Source organism: Protopterus annectens, chromosome 2.part1 (genome assembly GCF_019279795.1).
Source record: "Protopterus annectens isolate FY-2018-M chromosome 2.part1, PAN1.0, whole genome shotgun sequence".
NCBI lineage: Eukaryota > Metazoa > Chordata > Ceratodontiformes > Protopteridae > Protopterus > Protopterus annectens.
The window spans coordinates 321893427-321914412 of NC_056729.1; the positions used below are offsets into that span (position 1 = coordinate 321893427).

The 20986-nt window shown below is 40.5% G+C and overlaps 1 protein-coding gene across 1 annotated transcript in view; it reads right to left on the reverse strand.

Annotated features, from left to right (window-relative positions):
• Window positions 1-4477: 4477 nt before the first annotated feature.
• Window positions 4478-20986, reverse strand: part of TBC1D19 (TBC1 domain family member 19) — a 2958314-nt gene continuing 2941805 nt past the window's right edge. Inside the window, exons 20-21 of the mRNA XM_044062152.1 lie at window positions 17922-17992; window positions 4478-4692 (exon numbers count right to left, since the gene is read on the reverse strand). Of these exons, the coding sequence (XP_043918087.1) occupies window positions 4618-4692; window positions 17922-17992 (146 nt within the window). The 3' untranslated portion in view covers window positions 4478-4617. The remainder of the gene's footprint in view (window positions 4693-17921; window positions 17993-20986) is intronic.

Sequence of the window (20986 nt, forward strand, 5' to 3'; positions counted from 1 at the left end):
CTTGGGTAAATGTAACACTTCTAACATAAAAGCAAGTGTTCACCGAAAATGTTCAGTTTTTAAGCTGGGATAGAGGGAGTGCTGCAAAACATATCTGACAGGAAGTTCTGCATTTGTAAGACTTTCTGCAAGTATTTGCAGTAAGATCAGTACAAAATGTTGAATCCATAATTTCCAGTTTTTGGAACTGCGGTGGTGGTGCTGCGGTAGCGTTGTCGCTTCACAGTAAGACGTTGTCCTGTTTGATTCTCAGCTAGAGCATCTTCTGTATGGAGACATGCGTGAATGGGCGTACCTTCATTGAAGGTTGTGCTTCAGGGCTGGCAACTCGGCATGTAAAAATCTACTGCTAATCATTAGCAGACCGGAGTTCCACTGTGGCGACCCCAAACCGGGAAAAGCCAAAAGAAACAGCAGCAGCAGCAGGAGAGTTTCCCTCTGCTATGTCAGAGATATTGGTGGTTGCAGTGCTGTCATCTCAAATGACAAACTGAAGATGTGCAGCGATAATGCATGAGTGTGGTTCAGTGGAGCATGAAAATGAAAAAAAAAATGCTGCAAGAGCAAGATGTGAGAGTTAGAAAGATAAAAAAAACTGTTACTGAACAGCATGTGCAAAAAAAAGTGAGAGACGAGAGAAAGAGAGGTTAACTGCAGACTCTGGCAACAGATATTCTCATCTTATTGCAGGAAAGCCCAAGCAGAAATCAAACATGCCACCCATATGTCTGCTCATTAGGTTATAAAAATGCAGATCAATTCACAAAAGCAGCTTCATTTATCAAAAATAATTCAATTATGACACAATGTCATATAGTGCTTTTCTTCTGACACAATGTCATATATTGGTTTCAAGAAAACAACACTGTCAAGGTGACTCATACAGAGCTGCTTACTGTTAGAAGCTTAAGACTGGCATTCACTTAGTGATCATGTGACTCACTATCACTTAGCCTTAATATTTTTAAATACTTTACATATATCTATATATGTGACACATAAGACATTCCTTCATAGACTGACTTTGTCAAAACAAACTTCTTGAGTGTACGAATACACACATACATATACACACACTCACACACAGAATCTATGTTACACTGAAATGGCACACAAGTGAGCATATGCACCCATGCAGTTCCATACATATATACACTAATATACCAATATATACAGCATACTACTTTAAGTGACAGGCAAAGCCCTCCTCACATCTATCAGTAGGTGATGCACACATAACCTCACTTAATTATTATGGTATGGAGTTCCTAGCTTTCTGTTTTCCAATAACAGAAAAGGCAAGGCGACTCCTAACAGGTGTGTGTGTATCTGCATGGCGGTGCCATTTAGAAAATCTTCCATAAACAATGTTCTGACCTATATCTTCTTTTTTGTATAATCAGTATTGATTCAATATATCTTGATCTTTACAAAAATATGTTTTTCTGTGTCATTATGTCAGATACAAACTACTAGATTATGCTATCTTTGATTGGCAGTGTCTTAGCTCTCCACTGCATCTTAGTTCCTTCTCCAAAAACCTAAGCTAAGACTGAATGGTAAAGAAATTAGTCACAAAAGAAAACTTCTGAAAAGAGGTAAAACCATAAAGTATATAATATGCAAGTCAACATTTCACATTATCATAAGGGGACATGAATAATTACTTTCAAAAATATTCATGTGGTCTTACCATCCAACAGCTTATGTAGTTGGATGAAAGAATCAACTACCGTTAATCCTAGTGTATACAAAGACAGACAGAGAGAGAATGTGATTCCATTAAAAGAACTGTAAACAAGTGATATTTTGACTACATATTGAAGTTCTGGATAACACATGTATCTTAAGATATATATGTCCACATGTACATATCTAACACATGTGGTAATGCTAGACCATACTGTTACTTTGGACATTGTATACATGACCTCAGAACAAATTTATTTTATATTCAGAAATAAAATATTTCAGTGTGCAGCAATGTACATTCTTATCTAGTTAAGAAATTACCTAATGAAAGTGGTATAAAATCAAAAACATCAGGACCTTGGGCAGTAACCTGCTTGTCATTACATGTCTTTCCTTGAGCATAAAGAAGTTGTACTAGTTTTGTCACCAATACACGTTTTTTTCTGGCATGCATGAGTTACACTGCTGCAGGTGCACTAGACACTTAAAGAGATAGGCATCATATAGCTCCACAGAAAGTATACAACTAATGTGCCAAAGAGAAATAAATAAGAGTTGCCACCTTTTCAAATGCCCAAAATGGGACATGTTTGGTACAAACATCAGATTTTGCAGACCAAAACATACCCACAGCCAGTACAAAGGACAGAACTTCACTTTTTTGCCTAAATAAAAGCTTATTCTTGTAGCATTTTAGTTGATTATTCTGTTTCTTATAACATTTAGGTGTTTCAGATACAGAATAACTGTTTTATGCAACTATTACATAAAATATAGGAAATAATTTTGTCCTAAAATCTCAGGACATTTGCCATTTTTACAATTTTTTTGCAGGACACAACTGCCCAAAAAGGGACTGTCAATTGCAAAGTGGGACAGGTGGTAACACTAGAAATAAAGGAAAATGCAGACTGATAACAAGAGCATGCAGCTAATTCCAACTAGTTTTCTAGTTTTTTCTTCTTCTTTTACTTCACAATGCATAAAAGAATCTATAGAAAAGCCTTTTTTAATCATCTAGCACAAACTGCTTTCACTCAGAAAGGACAAATCACACACAACCTGCTTCTAATCACTTCTAATATACTTAACCTTCATTATCTTACTCCTTCCTTCGGTATTCTTTCAAAATACCCACTGGCTTGACCATATCCTCTCTTTATTTATCATGATATATTCTGCCTTTATCCATCGTATCATTTCGTCCCTCATTTTATTAATACACTGAATGTCATTACATCTTCAAAACTTCTCTTCTACTGTACTTTAATCCACCTTTCCTGACTTTGTTTCCTCTCATTATTGTTCACTTATAGTTTCTACATGTAAATACATTTATTTGATAATGCTTTCACATTAAACTGCACTGTTTAAAAGTATAAATATAAATATGTGTAACTTGTCAGTCTGTTTGTTAATCTTTAGTATTTATCAACTGTTATTCTAGTGTATATTGCTTTTCAGTGTATGTGCAGCTTTTCTCCCTGGACCTCTGCTGAAAACAGGCTTTGCTCAGTCGGATTATCACAGTTAACAAATGTAAAATAAATAAATAAATCAATGTTACTTGCATCTGTATGGTTACTCTGATATAATCAGTAATTTATATAAACTTTAGATGCTGCGTACCTTTTAAACCTAGACAACAATCAGTATCATGAAAAAAAAAACAGAATAACTGGATATTCACCTAAAGCACATTCATTTTCCAACACCCACTTTATTCAGTTTAAGTTTGCAAAGGGGGCTGTCCCAACACTTGCTCAGTACAAAACTGAGAAACAAATCCTGTATAGGATGCCAGTTGATCACAGGACATGTGTATAAATTCCAACACAATCTGTTGTCTCACCAGGGGCACATGAAATTCCTAAATAATATAACTGCGATTAAATTTAAGGAAATGCAGAGTATTTCATTTGAATGTTCTACTGTTGTGGTCAAATAGTGGGAATCTGTTCTTCTCCCTCCCATATTAAAGATATTTTCTCTCATCTAAGATTTCATGCCCAGCTAAATGATCATCTTGAAAAATAGGCAAAATGTATCTGCCTTTTCACAAGACACATAACTTAATAATCCTTATTTCTTCTCTAACCTTTTCCCAAACTCAATCCTTATCAGCTCCACTACATTCTCCAAGGTACTTTTTTTTTTACATTTGTACCTATATGTTTTTGTCTGCATTATAAATAATATTGATTTTACTTTCCTTCTGCATTCACACTCTGACTTGTGCATTTTCAACCGCTGCTTTTTTTTATCTCTCTGGGCTGAGAATGAAACTGATTAGTCTGTTGTGTTTACTCCTCTGCCAAGGTAACAAATTCAAATAAATAAATACATAAAATTCTTCAGGTTGTTATTCTGTATGAATTAATTAATTTGCAAATTTTGTTAGAAAGCAATGTACCTTGTCTACTTAAATTATGTCTCACTTCTTCATAAAACCTCATAAACATCATAAACCTTTTTAAATGTCTATTGAAATTAAACAAGACAGTAGTCTGTCTACTTTTTATTTGCATTTTTGTTTTATTTGGAAGTGAACCAAATACTTTGCACTCCTTTACTCATTCTTAACACACACACACACACACACATATATATATATATATATATATATATATATATATATATATATACACACACACACACACACACACACACATATATACAGCTGTGTGTGTGTGTATATATATATTTACAGTATTAATGACAATATGTTTCCAGATATTTCTTTCACGCTGTAAGTACACTAATGTTTCTATAAAACAAAACCAAGTTATACAGCAGAGAATAATCTTTATTGATTCATCCAGATGAACAGCAAAATTGCTACATTCCTGATTTAAGCATGCTTTGCATAGTTTGACCGTTTCTGATGAAGCACTGGGGATATGGCATTAGTGACCATGAAGTACATTAAGCTGCAGTGACAAACAGGAAGATCTGAAGTAGAGGCATGACTTTCAGGGTCGACAGGTCAGCAAGCACAGCCTAGAATGAGACACAAGACAGTTAAGAAAGACTTATGCAGCAAAATAGCCATCAGCATCACAAGAAAAAAGCCTGGCAAACTTATGACAATACAGTACTCCAAATGCATATATATTTATCCTTAATGTTACTTTTGCTTAATGGTAATGATATCTACTGCGAAAGCACAATTATTTCAATCTGTCAACACAAGACACAGCCTAAAAAATATACTTTTCTGTCTTTGGTCTTTACCATAAGGTAACAGTTAAAAGCTCATGGAAGATCATGTAAGCACCTTGCAAATGAACCTTGGCCCATCTTGGCTTACTTGAAATTCATGTCGCATCACAAGGAGTGTAAGATTTCAACTTGCTGCTAAAATAAGAAGTGCATTATGAAGCCTTACTCCGTGTCTGATGGTACATTTACTAAATACAATCCTGATGAGTCATGCAAAGGTAGAAAGCTGTGGAAATTTAAAAAATCACAAAAAGGCATATGCAGCAGTCTTTCACAGACACTGCCTACCAGTATTTTCAATGTGTTCTGTAATACATTTTCTTAAAATGACTGCACATCTGATCAGGAAACTAAGCAGTTTTCATTGCTACTAGCCTCATGATATGCAGTCTGGCATCTAAGCTGTTTCTTGGCCATGTGACAACGTTTGCTTTGGAAAACATCAATGGTTTCTTATTAAAAGTTATTAGTCAGAGTTTTGCATAAATGTTTATCCTCAGCTATGAACTTCAGCTTCAGTTTACTCTGATAATTACAGCCACTCAATAACATATTTCTTGTGTCAAAAGAGCCATTACATTTTTGCAAAACACGTCTACAGCTCAGTGCACATGTGAAGCAAACTTTGTCAAAACTATACATTTTATAGTACCTTCAAACCTGAAGTAATCATGTTTGTTCATCACTATGTAGTTTGTAAGCTGTAAGAATATGCACACTGCTATTTAACAAGAAAGTACAGTTGTTTACTAACATTAAATAAGAAGTTCGAGTGTCTCCACTGTTGCGGTAATAATTCCTTGGGATTTCCTGCTGTGGAATCCCTTGGCTAGCCTAAATACCGAAGTTCAGTTCCCTCCTCTTGGCCCACAGGATGCTCTCCCCTCCAATATCAGGATATCAAGGTATAAGGGCTGTCATCTGGAACCATATTTCCAGATCTTTCTTGCCTCCTCTGGACAGGATCCTACACTCTCAGCCCTAGGCCAGGAGCACCAAATGAGCCCACTGTCCCTAGCATGGAATGGTTAGAGGGACCTGAAGGAAGAGAAAACTAGAAGATAAGAGGAGAAGGGAATGATTAGAGGGACGTTAAGGAAGAGAAAACTAGAAGAGGATAGGACCTACAAAAAGAGGAAAGAGAGTAGGGATGCCAACCCCAACACATGGCTGAAACAGAGTGGAAGGATGGAGGGAAAGAGTACTGCAACAGAGAAGACATGCAAACATCTACATTCATGGTAAGTAGACAATCTCATTTGATAAATATCTATCATCTCCATTCCTATTTTCTCATATGTGTTGAAATCTCTAAGCATATTATTAATTGTATTAAAATAATAGAGCCTGTCCATTATTACAACAGACCCACACTTATCTGCCAGTTTAATTACTATTTATGTGTCACTCAGTAGCAATTTTAAAGCTTCTCTCTCATGCATATTCAGATTTTCAAAGCCACTTTTCCTATTTCTGTCTCCTAATAATGCATAAATCTCCTCTTCACATAATTTAGAAAAAATCTTCAGAACAGGGTGGGCCTGTGGAGTATACAAACCAGGCTTCTTAAAAATATCTGCTGTAAACAGACATTTTTTATCAAACAATAGTTTCAAACCTATATTCCCGGTAAATAGTCATAGATCTGTTAATATATCAGAAACATTTGCTTGTTAAGCAGGAAAAAGAAGTTATGTCTTACTGTAATGTTCCATTTGTGTTGTTGATCTTCTTCCATTCATCACTGATGGATTTGGTTCCGAGCCCCTCGGAACCGTGTTGGCCTAATACCAAGCTCGCGTACACCAAAAACTCTCGAGCTAAGCTGCTACCCACAAAGCTCTTCTCCCTGTTACATCAGATCAAGTTTGCATAAGACATATAGAAGTAAAGCAGAGGCCATTTCTGTGCAAAAACCCTGAAAACACCACAAGGACCCATGAGATTCACCAGGAGCCTTTGGTGGGGGATGGAGGGTGGGATGTGATGAATGGAAGAAGATCAAAAACACATATGGAACGTTATGGTAAGACATAACTTCTTTATCTCATGTTGTTAATCTTCTTCCCATTCATCACTGATGGGACAGAATCCCAAGTTACCTGAGAAACCTGGAACGTTATGGTAAGACATAACTTCTTTATCTGATGTTAATCTTCTTCCCATTCATCACTGATGGGACAGAATCCCAAGCTACCTGGGTGGCCCTTATGGAAGAATATTCCTGAGCACCATTGAGCCAAAGGCTGCTCTTCCCTCGGAGACCATATCCAACTTGTAATGTTTGATGAAAGTGTGAGGTTTAGCCCAAATGGCTGCTGCTCAAATGTCCATAGAAGCTCTGGAATGAAAAGCAACATAAGTTGCTATAGCTCTAGTTGAATGTGCTTTGATATTGTGAGGTTTAGGCTCATTTGTACATGAATATGAAAAAGCAATACAATCTCTGAGCCCTTTGATAAAGTGATTTTTGATACAGCATATCCCATTTTTGGACCAGAGAAGGAAATGAAAAGTTGATCTGACTTGCGGATAGATTTAGTCCTGTCTAAGTAAAAACGTAGTTGCCTATGTACGTCCAATGAATGTAGACAGTATTCTCCTTTATTGGAATAGTTTGGGAAAAACACTGGGAGTTCAATGGATTGGTTCACAGAGACATCAAAAATCACTCTGGGGAGAAATGATGGATTAGTACGTAGTGATACTCTGTCTTTATGGAAAGTTAAGTATGGTCTATTGACGCATAAGGCTCGTAATTCTGATATCCATCTAGCTGATGTGACAGCTACCAGAAATAAAGATTTCCATGACAGGAATTTGAGATCACATTTTGCAGCAGATTCAAAAGGGGGTAAAGAGACTAGTACTAGGGAGAGATTCCATGCCTCTAATGGATGCCTGATTGGAGGTCTGCTATGAAACACTCCTTTGAGAAAGGTCTTGCATAGGCGGGTGGAGATACGTGGAGTGCCCTCTAATCCGTTATGAAAGTTAGAAATAGCTGCTAAATGGACTCATATGGTAGAAGCTGATGCTCCCTTCTCAAAAAACTCAGAAAGGTACTGAAGTATAACAGAGACCGGAGCTGAGAAGGGATCTAGCATCCGTTCTTTATACCAAAGAGCAAACCTTTTCCATTTATCTCTGAAGTTTTCTGGTGGATGGATTATGGGAGGCCAGAATGATACTGCGAATAGATGAAGAAAGGGTTTCCTGCCTGGTGACTAATGGAAGTGGAGAGACCAAGCTGTCAGCTTGAGAGTGGGCAGATTTGGGAGAGTCAACCCTTGAGGGTGAGAAATTAATCTGGACAAGTGCCCAGGATACATGGAGGTTGTAACAGGTGAGGCTGGAAGAAGGGGAACCACACTTGACAAGGCCAGACTGGGGCAATGAGGATCACCTTGCATCTCAACCGAATTGCTTTCTTTAAAAATAGGGGTATCAAGGGAATTGAAGGATAAACGTAGAGGAGACCCGTGGGCCAATCGTGAGTCAGAGCATCTCTCGGGGACTCCCCCTCTGGGGGAAAGAGGGCAAAAAAGCTGCTGCATTTGTTGTTCGAAGGGGAGGCGAAGAGATTGCAGCAAGGCTGGCCCCTACGGCTAGAAATTTCTGCCGTCACCTTTGGATTGAGAGACGACTCCTGTGGAAGGAGGATGCGTCTGCTCAGCCTGTCCGCAATCACATTGGAACTCCCCGGGATATGTGTTGCTATAAGAAAGTGGTTAGAAGCTATCGCCCAGTGCCAAATTCTCATGGCCTCTCGACACAAGGGGTAGGATTTGGTTCCACCTTGTTTGTTTATGTACCAGATTACTGGCATATTGTCTGACTGAATCGCAATTGTTCCTGACAGAAAGAGCAGACGCAATACCTGCAATGCCAACAGCACCACTCTTAACTCCAGAACATTCATATGCAGGTTGGCCTCTAAGCTTGACCATGTGCCTTGGACTGTATTTCCCTGAAAATGGCCCCCCCCCACCCTATCAGAGAAGCATCTGTGGTCACCGTGGCATTGGGTTGAGGAGTCTGAAACGGGCGACTCCAAAGTTCTGCATCTGGCCTCATCCACCAGAGGAGATCTTGCTTGCAAGAGTTGGTAATGAGGATCTGCGAGTTTAGGGGGTGAAGATTTGCCAACCATTGGGACAGTAGGAGCCATTGTAACAGTGTCATGTGTAATCTCACCAGAGGAACTATCAGAATGGCTGCAGCGATGGACCCCAGAGCCTGGAGAACATCTCTTGCTGACACCTTTCTTTGACGGATTATCACCCGTACTTGCAATCTTAACCTCTGAAGCCTGTGAGGCGGTAGAGATTCCAGGCATGTTTGAGTATTGAAAACTGCCCCTATAAATTCCAGCTGTTGGGTAGTTTGTAAGTTGGATTTCTCCCAATGTACGGTGATGCCGAAGGACTCTGCCAGTGAGAGTGTGTAATGGAAGGCCATGGTCAGAAGATGCTTGGAGGGGGCGGAAAGGAGCCAATCGTCTAAATATGGAAACACCTGGAATTCTTGAAGTCTCAGATGTGCTGTCACCACTGTTAGACATATCATGAACACTCTGGGGGCCATCGAGAGACCGAATGGCAGGGCTCAGAACTGGTAATGATTGGCTCATAGCTGGAAGTGATGAAGACTCCTGGAGCATTTGTCCATTTTGATGTAGTAATATGCATTCCGGAGGTCTATCGAGCACATCCAAACATCCTCCCATAAAAAAAGGGAGAATGGATTGAATAGTGACCATGCAGAATTTGGTTTGAACCACTGATTTGTTTAAATGGGTGAGATCCAGAATGGGTCTCCAGTCCCCGGTCTTTTTTGGCACCAAAAAGAATCCTGAGTAAAAACCGGATCCGCATTGGTCTGGAGGGACTGGTTGGATGACTCTTTTATGACACAGCTTTCTTATCTCTGAAGCCGCTTCTTCCCTTTGATTGGGTGGAACATTGGGAAGGTTCTTTGTAGGTTTTGGATGGGAGGTTAGAGGGATGCAGTAGTCTCTGGAGATAAGTCTCTGCACCCAATGATCTTTTCTAATAAAGCACCAGGCAGTTTAGTGCAGAGAAAAATGAGCCCCGACTGCTTCCAGAGGAAAGCAATCGTGCAACTCTTCAGGAGCATCAATAAGACTGCCCAGAGAAAGAATTCCTGGAGTCTTGGTTTCGCGGACCCCCTCTGCCCCTAACAGGGCATCTTCCACCTTTGGAACCCCCTCTGCCTCTAGGGGAATCCTTGCCACATGCATTATGGAAAGGACCTTGAGATTTCTTGTACCATATTTTCCAACTCCTCTGGTCCCCGGAAAAACGTAGGCCAATGGCAGACAAAGTCTTTCCAACCTGCTCGCACCTGGCCAGTGTCCTTTACTTTAGAACCAAATAAGGAAGATGGTTCAATAGGGCTGTACAAAAGGGAGGACTTGAAGGAGTGCGTGAGGTCACAGATGCACATCCGGGCATGATGGCTCATGACTATGCCTGCACCCGCAGCTCTAGCCGCCCCTTCGGTTGCGTGGGAGAGCAACCTCTTGGACGAATTGGAGATAGATTCAAGGGTGGCAAGTTGAGAGGCAACCTTGTCTCGTGCCCCATCAGAAACCTGACCTGTGAGGGTTCCAGAAAGTTCGGTAATCAAGTCTCTTTAGAGTCTCGTGAAATGTGTCAAGTAGTTCAGAGACCTGACAGCAAAGGTCGCTGAAGCAAAAACTCGCTTCCCCAGTATGTCCACAGCCTGGAACTCTCTGTTGGGCAGGTGAACAGTAGGACTTTCTTCCGCTAAATCCTTTTTAGTGGCCACCACCACCACCATAGCATCAACTGGCAAGCCTCTGGACCAGTGGGGGTGCTCCCCTGCGGGGAAAGAATCTTATCTGGTCTCTGGGGAATGGCCTCAATAGAGTCCGGGTTCTGACACCCATGCTGCATGATGAGCTGGACTAACTCGTCGGCAGGTGGGGTCACCCAAGAGGTAGAAAGCCGACAGCGAAAAGCCTGTAGGAAGACGGACTCCTCCGAGGAAGGGTTAGAGGGCTTCCAGCCACCCCTCTGTTTCAATATTTCCAGGATGTCTCTGAAGGAGACATCGTCAGGGGGTGACCATGGGGACCTCTCCCCATCATTGCAGTCCATATCCTCTGTCAAAGACTCTTCAGGAGAATCAATGTGTTTCCTCTTATATGCCTTCTTCTGAGGAGGTTCCTTAGTGGGGATATCTGAGGAAGACACAGAAGAATGCGTACCCTGAAGTGGGGTTTCCTGAGGCTTCTGCTCTCAGTATCCTGGGGAGGTGGCCCATGGTAGCTGTAGCTCAGAGGGGGCAGGGTGAAGTTCCAACGTCAGAGAAGTGCTTCCTGAAGGAAGCACCCTCTCCATCACCCAGAAAGCAGGCCCACCCGAAGAGGAATGGGAGCCCAGAACCAAGTAGGACAACCTTGGAACCGGGGTCACACACTGCTCCGTCAGACCTGGTCTCGGGGATGGAGCCTCAAGCAAGATCGGGGCAGACATCATCCCCAGATTCAAGGATGGAACCAATAAAACACTCGGAACCATGCTCAGGACTGAGGATTCCACTCCCCAACCATAAGTCTGAGGAAGGGATGGTTCTGATGGAACTGAAACCCAAAGGGGTGGCCTCAAAGCCTCAGTGAGAGTCACTGTTGGCACCGAGGAACAGGTTTCCACAAAGGACATCGGAGCAATGGGCTTCGGAACTGACGGTTCTAAAGGAGTAGTATACGTCGGAGTCCTGGGAGAGATAGACCCAAACCCTAAAGGGGTGAGTCTTAGTAACATTTGTTATCCCTCTTGCTGTCAATAGCTGATCCAACAGGCACACCACATCGAATTCGCAAAGACTCCTGGTGGACCTCGTGGACACTCCTAAAGGGAAGACAGGTCAGTCCAGAAAGGGACTGTATGTCTGACCTAGGAATGGATCCAATGAAGGTGAGTATCGGGTACGTAGTGTTTGAACTATTGGCACAGTAGTCTCTAATTTGGAGACAGATAGTAAGGGAATCGGTGGCGTAGAAAAAGGACTCGGAGGCACACGAAGTCAATGTTATTGCATGGGTCGAAACTGCTTTCAGTGCGGTAAAAGGTGAAGTTGGTGCCGTAGCTGTTGTGGAAGGTAAGGTCGGAGCCGTAGCTGACATGGAAGGCAGGGTCAGTGCCGAAGGTGGCGCTGACGTCGAAAATTCTATAATGTCCATGACTTTGGTCAAAGTGGCAATTGGAGCAGAGCTCGGAACAGACACAGTAGTCGTAGCCAATGAAGCAATCCTATGCTCCGATGAAGATTTGTGGGCCTTATGTTTGTGAGACTTGCCCTTATCACCAGCCTGTGAAGAGGGATCTGAATGGGGATGTTTCTTGTACTTCACTGGAGGGGTTGAGACCTCCGACACAGGGCCTCTGAGAAAGGAGAAACTAAAAGGCCTTTCAAATTCAGTTTGTTTTTCCTTTCGTTCAGCATCCGCTGACTAAAACTTAGACAAATCTGGCAAGGAGGTTTAACAGAGAGGTGAGAAATGCCCAGACAATAAACACAGTTGTCATGCGAGTCGCTGTTAGGGAGTTTACCATTGCAAGAGGTGCAATGTTTAAACCCCGATGTCCCTTTTTTGTCAGACATTTCCATACACACAAAATACACACACTACTAGTACCTAAAAAGAAAGAAGGAAGAAACAGAAAGAAGATACCAAGGATGGTATCAAGCGATACCACAAGGGCAAGTAGAGGGTGTACCAATGATGGTATAAGAAATACCCAATAGGTAGAGCTAGTTAGATAAAATAAGGGTAAAAGAGTGAGATTAGGAAAAAAGGTTCAAAAATACATAGTTATCAATAAAATAGAACATTTAGCTGGAGAGCTCTGTGAAACGCTGCTATATGGCTACGCGGCAAACAAGATCTGAGGTAGGGAGAAGGGCATTGTGGGTAGCAGCTTAGCTCAAGAGTTTTTTGGTGTACATGAGCTTGGTATTAAGCCAATATGGTTTCGAGGGGCTCAGAACCGAACCCATCAGTGATGAATGGGAAGAAGATTAACAACATCAGATTAAATGCTAAACCTTTATTCAATACATTAAGTTCATACCTATTCAATGTTCTGTTAGAAATGTTCCAAACCAGGTTCAAATGGCCTGTACAAGTACTAAAGTGAAATTGTATATAAAAAACACGCATAGAAAATACATATATTCATACAACTATTATGACATATAGTTAACAATACAAGCAAAAATACAAGAATACATAACAATACATAAAAATAATTTCTGACCAGGTTTTTTCGACCTCCCCCTACCATATCGGAAGAAACAGCAGAATCAAGGAAACATGACAGAACAACATTATATGAAGGGGAAGAGGAAATGATCATTCAACGATCCACACATCAGGACTTTAAAGAAAATGTGGAACCAGGCCATTTGAACCTGGAGATCACACATATTTATCAAATGAGATGTTGGACTCCGAGTGAATGTTTGACTATGGGTCTAATGACTAAGGACCTTTTTCAATATTTTTCGGTAGAGAAGCCACTACTTCCCTCTTTCAATGGTCTGCCAAAGGTACATAAAGATCCTTATAAACCCCCTTTCAGACCGATAGCTGCTGGTGCAGGATGGATAACACAGCCATATCTATATATAGAGAGGAAACAACTACATCCCATAGTTGAAAAATGCCCAGTGATTTTAAAAGATACTAGACAATTCCTTCAGGTTTTATGCATAACAGTTAGTATAGATACAAGGGCATTTACCTATTTATTTGTCGCACTTGATGTTAGCTCCTTATTTACAACTATACCAAATGAGGAGGGGATAGCTATGATGAGAAATGTTCTGATATCCAAGAATGTATATGATGTTCATCATGTGGATTTCTTGTGCTACACACTGGAATTAGTATTGGACTATAATGTTTTTGTATTCGAGGGGAATTTTTATTGACAGACCTCTGGCGTAGCTGTGGGCACTCCTTGTGCCAACAGCTATGCCAATTTGGTGATGGCCGACTGATAAGAGAAGCATGTCTTTGGCATAACTATCAGCCACATATTAAATTTTACCATTGGTTTGTCAACGATTTGTTTTTGCTATGGGCTGGAGAGGTTGAACAACTTATGTCCTTTCTGCATTATCTGAATGAGAGTAATGCATTTTTGCAGTTTACTATTAAGTATTCAGAACATGTTATTGACTTTTTAGATGTACAAATATTTAAGGATGCTAAGGGTGAGATACAAACTAGACTACACGGGAAACAATGTTTTCGCCCTACTTATGTGTAGCCCACAAGTATGCATCCCAGGTTTGCCTTTAAAAATGTCCTTAAAGGACAGACCTTAAGAAGTAGTAGTCTGACAGCAAGAAATGAAGACTTTGAAGCCGTTATGGCTTCAACGGATAATGAATTCCAGATGAGAGGATATAATGTTCATGACATTCTAGCAATGCAAGCAATGGTTAGGACTGGAAGGGACAAACAGGGGAGATCCTATTTTGCTCCACCATTGCCTGTACAGGCAAAGAGTAGTGAACCATGTAAGAATATGTTTTTTTCTTTAACTTATACTAGTGATGATTGACAATTGAAGAGTATTAGAAATAAATATTGGCATGTGTTGCAGGTGGACCCTAAAATAGCATGTTAGTTGGGCATAAACCGAGGTATGGTTTTAAGAACAAGCGATCTCTTAAATTTAAATTATGCTATCCTAAGCAGGAAGGTAACCAGGAAATACATGACAGAATCGGCATGATTAGATGCAAGAAATGTGCATTTTGTAGGCTTGTTCAGGAAATCAATATATTTGCACAACGCCTTAGAGGTATTAAGTACAAGGTTAATGTTAATGCAGATTGCAACACCAAAAATTTGATTCACTTAGCCCAATGTTTTTATTGTAAATCATTTTATGTGGGTAAAACCAACAGACGGCTAAGGGAGTGGATTAGAGATCATTTATATTGTGCAAAGAAAGGGTTAATCTATGGTGCCATAGCGAAACATATGAATATGGCAGGAAATGGACATGAGTTCATGTTTGTGGTACTTGATGTCGTACCAGAGAATATTAGGGTGATACAGTTAACAGAATACAGCAAAGGGAGCTATCCTGGATATTTAAACTGACAGCACATAAAAATCCAGGTTTAAATGATCAGGTCTCAGTTAAACCAATTTCAGTTAAACCAATTTTGAAGGGACGGGGGTTAAGAAAGAAATGATTTGTATGCATTTTTATGTATTGTTATGTATTCTTGTGTTTTTGCTTGTATTGTTAACTATACATCATAGTAGTTGTAAGAATATATGTATTTTCTATGTGTGTTTTTTTTACAAGCAATTTTAATTTAGTACCTTTGAGGCACTTCTTATTAGCATTTTCTCTCTAAGAGAGATTAATTATCATGGTTGCCTTGGTTACATGGATGCATTTAATTCTCACTGGCTACTTGTAATATAAAAGGAGTCAGTAGTTTACGATGAAAGTGATCTGCCAAAGCAATTTGTATTGTGAAAGCGCTCATCCTGTCTTATTCTGTGATTAAAGTGTTTTTTAGTTGGACTTTGGAGAGTTTGTCCCAATAGCCATGTTTCAGCTCTGGAGATTTGTTTTGACATTCTGGATTTTATATAGATTCACAGATGATCTAAAGCCAGTCTTATGACTATTCACATTTTGCCGGTACCCTCCCTCAGACCACCTTTCTCTAGCACAACCATGTCAATCAATCCTGCAATAAATTTGTGGGTACCCATCCAGTCATGTAGTTGATCTTTAAAGGAAGATAATCAATTAGTCACACTAATAACATGAACAGTTTATTCCAGAGGTCTGGAAGGGGCTGGGATTTATATCTGTCCCTCCAATGTATTTTATTTATCTGCTAGTGAAGATTTAGGTTCCTGGTCCTAGAATTGGTTAAGATATTAGATGTGTGGCGAAACAGGAAGTCCAGGACAATCAGATCTCTAATGGCATGGTAAACAAGACAGGTATTTTCTTTCAAAAGTCTGCAAGAGACTGGATAAAGGGATAATGTTTCTAGCCTCTAGCCAGTGATTTGTTTGGTTAGGAAGCTTTGGGGTCTATCCAACTGTTTAGTGTTACGAGAGATTCATCTCAATGTAGAACTTGATAACAAGCCTGATCAATGCTGAGTATAAGGGAGTTATTATTTCTTTAGACCTTGATGATGTTACTTTGGCAATTAGCTGGGTTAAATAACAGGATTTACAACCTTTATCACATGATGATCATAAAGCCGCAGTGGTGCAGCTGTAGCATTGTCGCCTCACGGCAAGAGGTTCTGCCGTTCGATTCTCGGCTGAAGTGCCTTCTGTGTGGAGTCTGCATGACCTCCCCGCGGTCGAGTGGCATTCGAAAGACATGCGTGAATGGGAGTGCCTTCGTTGAAGGTTGGGCATCGAGCTGGCACCACAGCACCATAAAAATCTACTGCCAATCATTAGCGGACCGGAATTTCGCTGTGGCGACCCCTAAGCGGGAAAAGCCGAAAGAAGAACAACATCACATGATGGTCATAACAGAAGGAGAATCAACTAAAATACCTAGGCCCCTGAGTAGCTTTTCATTTTGTTGTGGTGTACTGTCTGTGCAGTACGATGACAGGAGGGGTTGTCTACCCAAAGTGATGATACTACACTTTTTAGCATTTAATTTGAGCCCAATTTAAGTACACCAAGAGGTTACTAAGGAGAGTTCATTCTGGAGGGACTGGGTGTCACAGGGTGACTAAATAACTGCCCCCAGTTTGCAGTCATCTGCAGTGTTCATTAGTTAAAGGTTTTGGCTCTCTGCATGAAGATCTGAGAAGTGAATACCAAAAAGGAGAGGTCCCAGCACTAAGCCCTGAGGGACACTGCTGGTCACTTTCTTACTTTCTGATCACGCATTTGCAACTCACTGTGTGTACATCTACAATGCTTACAATTTTAAGCTTTTAAATACATAACGTAACATAAATGTCATCAAAAAAGCACAGCTAGAAAATTAAAAAGAGAAAATAGCACTGCTAAATAATGAGGCCCATCAGTGGCTAATGAACAAGGAAAGCACAGCAGATTGACTGTGCATGTCACACACACACACACACACACACACACACACACACACACACACACACACACACACACACACACTGAGTAATGTGCATAGTGTACTATGGAAGTTGGAATCCAGAAGTGTGTAACAACTCACTTGCTAAATCAACTATCCCTGAAAATGGATGGCGCTGGAGCGGTGGGCTCATACCTGGCCATTGCTAGTGCTGGGAGCCAAGGGGTCTACAATGCAATGAGTAGGAGGGCCACTGCAGTGGCACTGAAACCCAGGGCAAGGACCTGGGTAGAGCCACTGTGGGTGCAGATCTTGGTGGTAGTAGCAAATATTTAAACAAGAGCTTTGAAGGCTGAAGTGGAGAAGGGTTCCAAAAAGGTTGTATAGTGCACTGTTTTTATATAATGGTCATGACTCCAAACTGCAACCACACAACCCCTAGAGACAGCAATGCTGAAAAAGATAAGGCCAAAGGACTAACATCCACCGCTGGCTATTTATCAGGTGCATTACTAATTCCTGCAGTAATGATCATTATGTTGAACACCTTGGTACTGATGATCACATGAAGTTTAGTATGTCATATTCTATTCATTTCTATTGTTGGACCAGTTACCCATATGCAGACAGAAGTTACTGTGCTGAAGTAGGGCAGTCTTTCCTTTCCTGACATTTCTAGAAAGGACATTTACATGTGATCACAGTCAAGACAGCAATATGAAGGACAGCAGAGTCCTGAATTAGGAACTCCAGCCCTAGGAGCACATCTGTGTCAGTCAGCTTGAATAAAAGTTTTATGAAATAATAAAGGAACTTTGTCTTGCATCCATCAACATCTATGGATTCACTTACGTTGAACTCAAAACAGAGTAAAAAAAAACTTACTTCGGCTGCAGCTAGGGATGTCACTTCCATCAGGTTTTCTGCACGGAAAGCAAACACAGCAGCTGCAAGCACTGAGAAAATAAAGTAAAAAAAAAGCATAAAACATCTTCAGGTTAATGAGAAGCTATTTGACATGATATAATTTATTAACAAGCTGAATATGTTATGCAGGTTATCAAATATCATACTTTGCTCTAGGTACTACAGGTATGTACATAAACAAAAATATATAAAGCAATGAGCATTATGATAAGGTAATTGTATACCTTAAGTACATTTTAAGCACCCATAACAGCACCAGATGATACTTAAGAGTTATTATATATATATATATATATATATATATATATATATATATATATACGCATATATAGTTAACATAAAAATTGTGAATTTTCTTTGAAAATGTTGCCACCTTATCTTGAAATGTTAAAACTAGTCTCTTTTCTGGTGTTAATTTTGGGTATCTCCCTGACATCCAACATCAAATAATAGCTTCACTTGCATGCCATCAGGTGGCTCGGCCAGGCTTAGAGTAAGAATATAACCAGCAAATCTGTCATAGTCCATAGCAACTTATTCCCTCACATTCCCAGGAAGACAAAACAGTCCCCGCTTTACCTTCGTCTCTCATAGCCACAGCAGACTTGTGAGGGAAATAGAAAAGATATGGCATCTGTTGAGGTCAGAGAACCCTGAAGTCAATAAGAGCCTCTGTAGGAAACTCAAACACTTGTGTGGAAAAAAATCAGCAATTAAAGGTAAACACTCACAACAGTACCAGCATCAGTTATCTGGGAATCCACTCCTTCTGTGGAGGGAAGCAAACAAGCTTACAGGCATCTAAGATGAGGCAACGGTCTTTCTGCGGTGTGTGCTGAAAGTTCAAGGACTGTAACTGCAATAGCTGGAATACTGAGAATTAAGTGTGATTAAAGGGCATGCATGCTAATGTGGCACCAAGGAGTATTTTCCCTACTCAAAGGTACAGCAATCTACAGTAAGTACATATAAGTAGCAGTGTTGTTAGGGGTGCAACTCCCCACACTGAGGGGTATATGTGGCAAAGCCTCCTTTGCAAAAATGTATTAAAAATATAAAAAGCGAGTTTCAGAATTTGCTGTGTTTTGTTGAAATGAAAGTTTAACTTTCAAAGTGTCAGAACTCACATTATTGGGTTGCATTTCTGATAGGGAGTCAATTTTTTACCCCTACCCAGAAAGGTTAATAACCACTAGACCCAGAACGGAAAAGGACCTTTTCTACAATGAATTCAAGGATGGATTATTGAATGCGCTAACCAAACAATGAGTCTATATTAGTTCTTCGAAATACATATTTGTTGAATACATATTCATCGACAGCTAAACAGCGAAATTCATTACAGTGAAGCACAGCATTTTTTCCAGGGTTAGGAACCACTGGCCTTCTAGCTCTCTAGAACACACACCGCACTAAATGAAATCCACCCAAGTTCATAGGTTCATAGGTTCATAGGTTCATACTAGGCTATCTGCCAACTATACCCATTATTTTGCTGTGCCTCTGTCGAGCAGTGACACTGAGGTAATTCATCTCCCATCCATTGGTCAAGATTTCTCTTGAACAAGGCCATTTTGTTCCACAGCATAGGAGTCTTTGGGTGATGAATCTATCTTGTGGCTCTGATGGATCTAGATTTTTGAGGTGAATTTTGAGACCCTTTATCCTTTTGGTGAGGAACTTTGTGGCCTCTCCAGCTGCTGCAAGTGTCGGGTCAGATACATAATCATTGGTCTGATGAGTGATGATTGATCTAGATGAGAATCCTTCATGATAAGGTGGGCAATGTAGAAGGACTTCAATGACAGACTACTATCAACCTGGGTCCCTCAGTGGATTGCCAAGCTGGCACCAGTTATCCTGTGTCAGATGTGTACACCACTTGTGACAGGCTTTGAGTCTGACATGGCGCCAGCAACTCTGACCCTGTGGGTTCTGTCACTCAGCCAGTTTGCAACCCATCTTGTGATGTAAGGCCTTAGCCAGATCGAGGTAGGCTGTATGGACTGCCTTTCCCTCATCAATGGCTTTGGTGACTGTAAGTTTAAAGGCATGATCTGCCTTTGACAAAGCCAAACTGGGTTGGATCCAAAGTCTGCAAATTCCAGAGGTAAGACTTTGATTAAACAGCTGTCCTAGCTGTGGGTTTAATTCCCATGGATGCTGGAGATGTTTGGGGAGTTTGCACTGAACCTGTCAGCCAGTATGTTGGCAATGTCTGTAGGATCAGTAATCTTCACATCATTTTGAACTAGTTCTGAGCATATCTGGGAGTTTCCTCCTAGGTTTCTAACATAGCTAAAGAAGGCCTTATGATTGTCTTTTGAGTCTTTAGCTATTTTGTAGAGTTTAGTCTTTGTTTTGCTTGGGATTGCCTTATCCATGAGAAGTGGGGAGCTTTGCACCCCACACCCACCAATGTAGGGGGCTGTGCCCCCCACACCTAACTATCTATACCAACTCCAAAATTGCACTACATTGGAGAAAAGGACAGAGTTGTGATGCTGGCCCAGTGGTTCCTAACTGTGGGAAAAATTCCATGTTTCACTGTAATTAATTTCCCTGTCTAGTTGTCAGTGAATACATATTCGATGAATACGTATTTTGTGGAACTAATATAGACCCCCAAAAAACTACCTACCCTAGGTACCCCAAACCCTTCAATACCAGGCACATCAGGAATTTCCAAACATTCACTTCTCTTAAACCCAGACATTAGGTTCAGGTTAACAAATACAGGGAAAATTGAATACTTGCTATCACACCTACCAAACTCCAACAATCCTCGGGAGGATGTCATCTACCCCATCTTCCTCATGTCAACCATATCAGCTTCTGAATGACCAGTCCCAAACATATGCAGCCTGTCCCTTATGCAACCCAGTTTTTCACATGAATATAACTAACTACTGCCATATATCATTTACAGCACTGTACAAGAGTCTTACAAAAATACTGGGTACTACAGAGATCCAAATAAAAGGATATAGGAATTAGCAATCACATAATAGGATGAAGTAAGG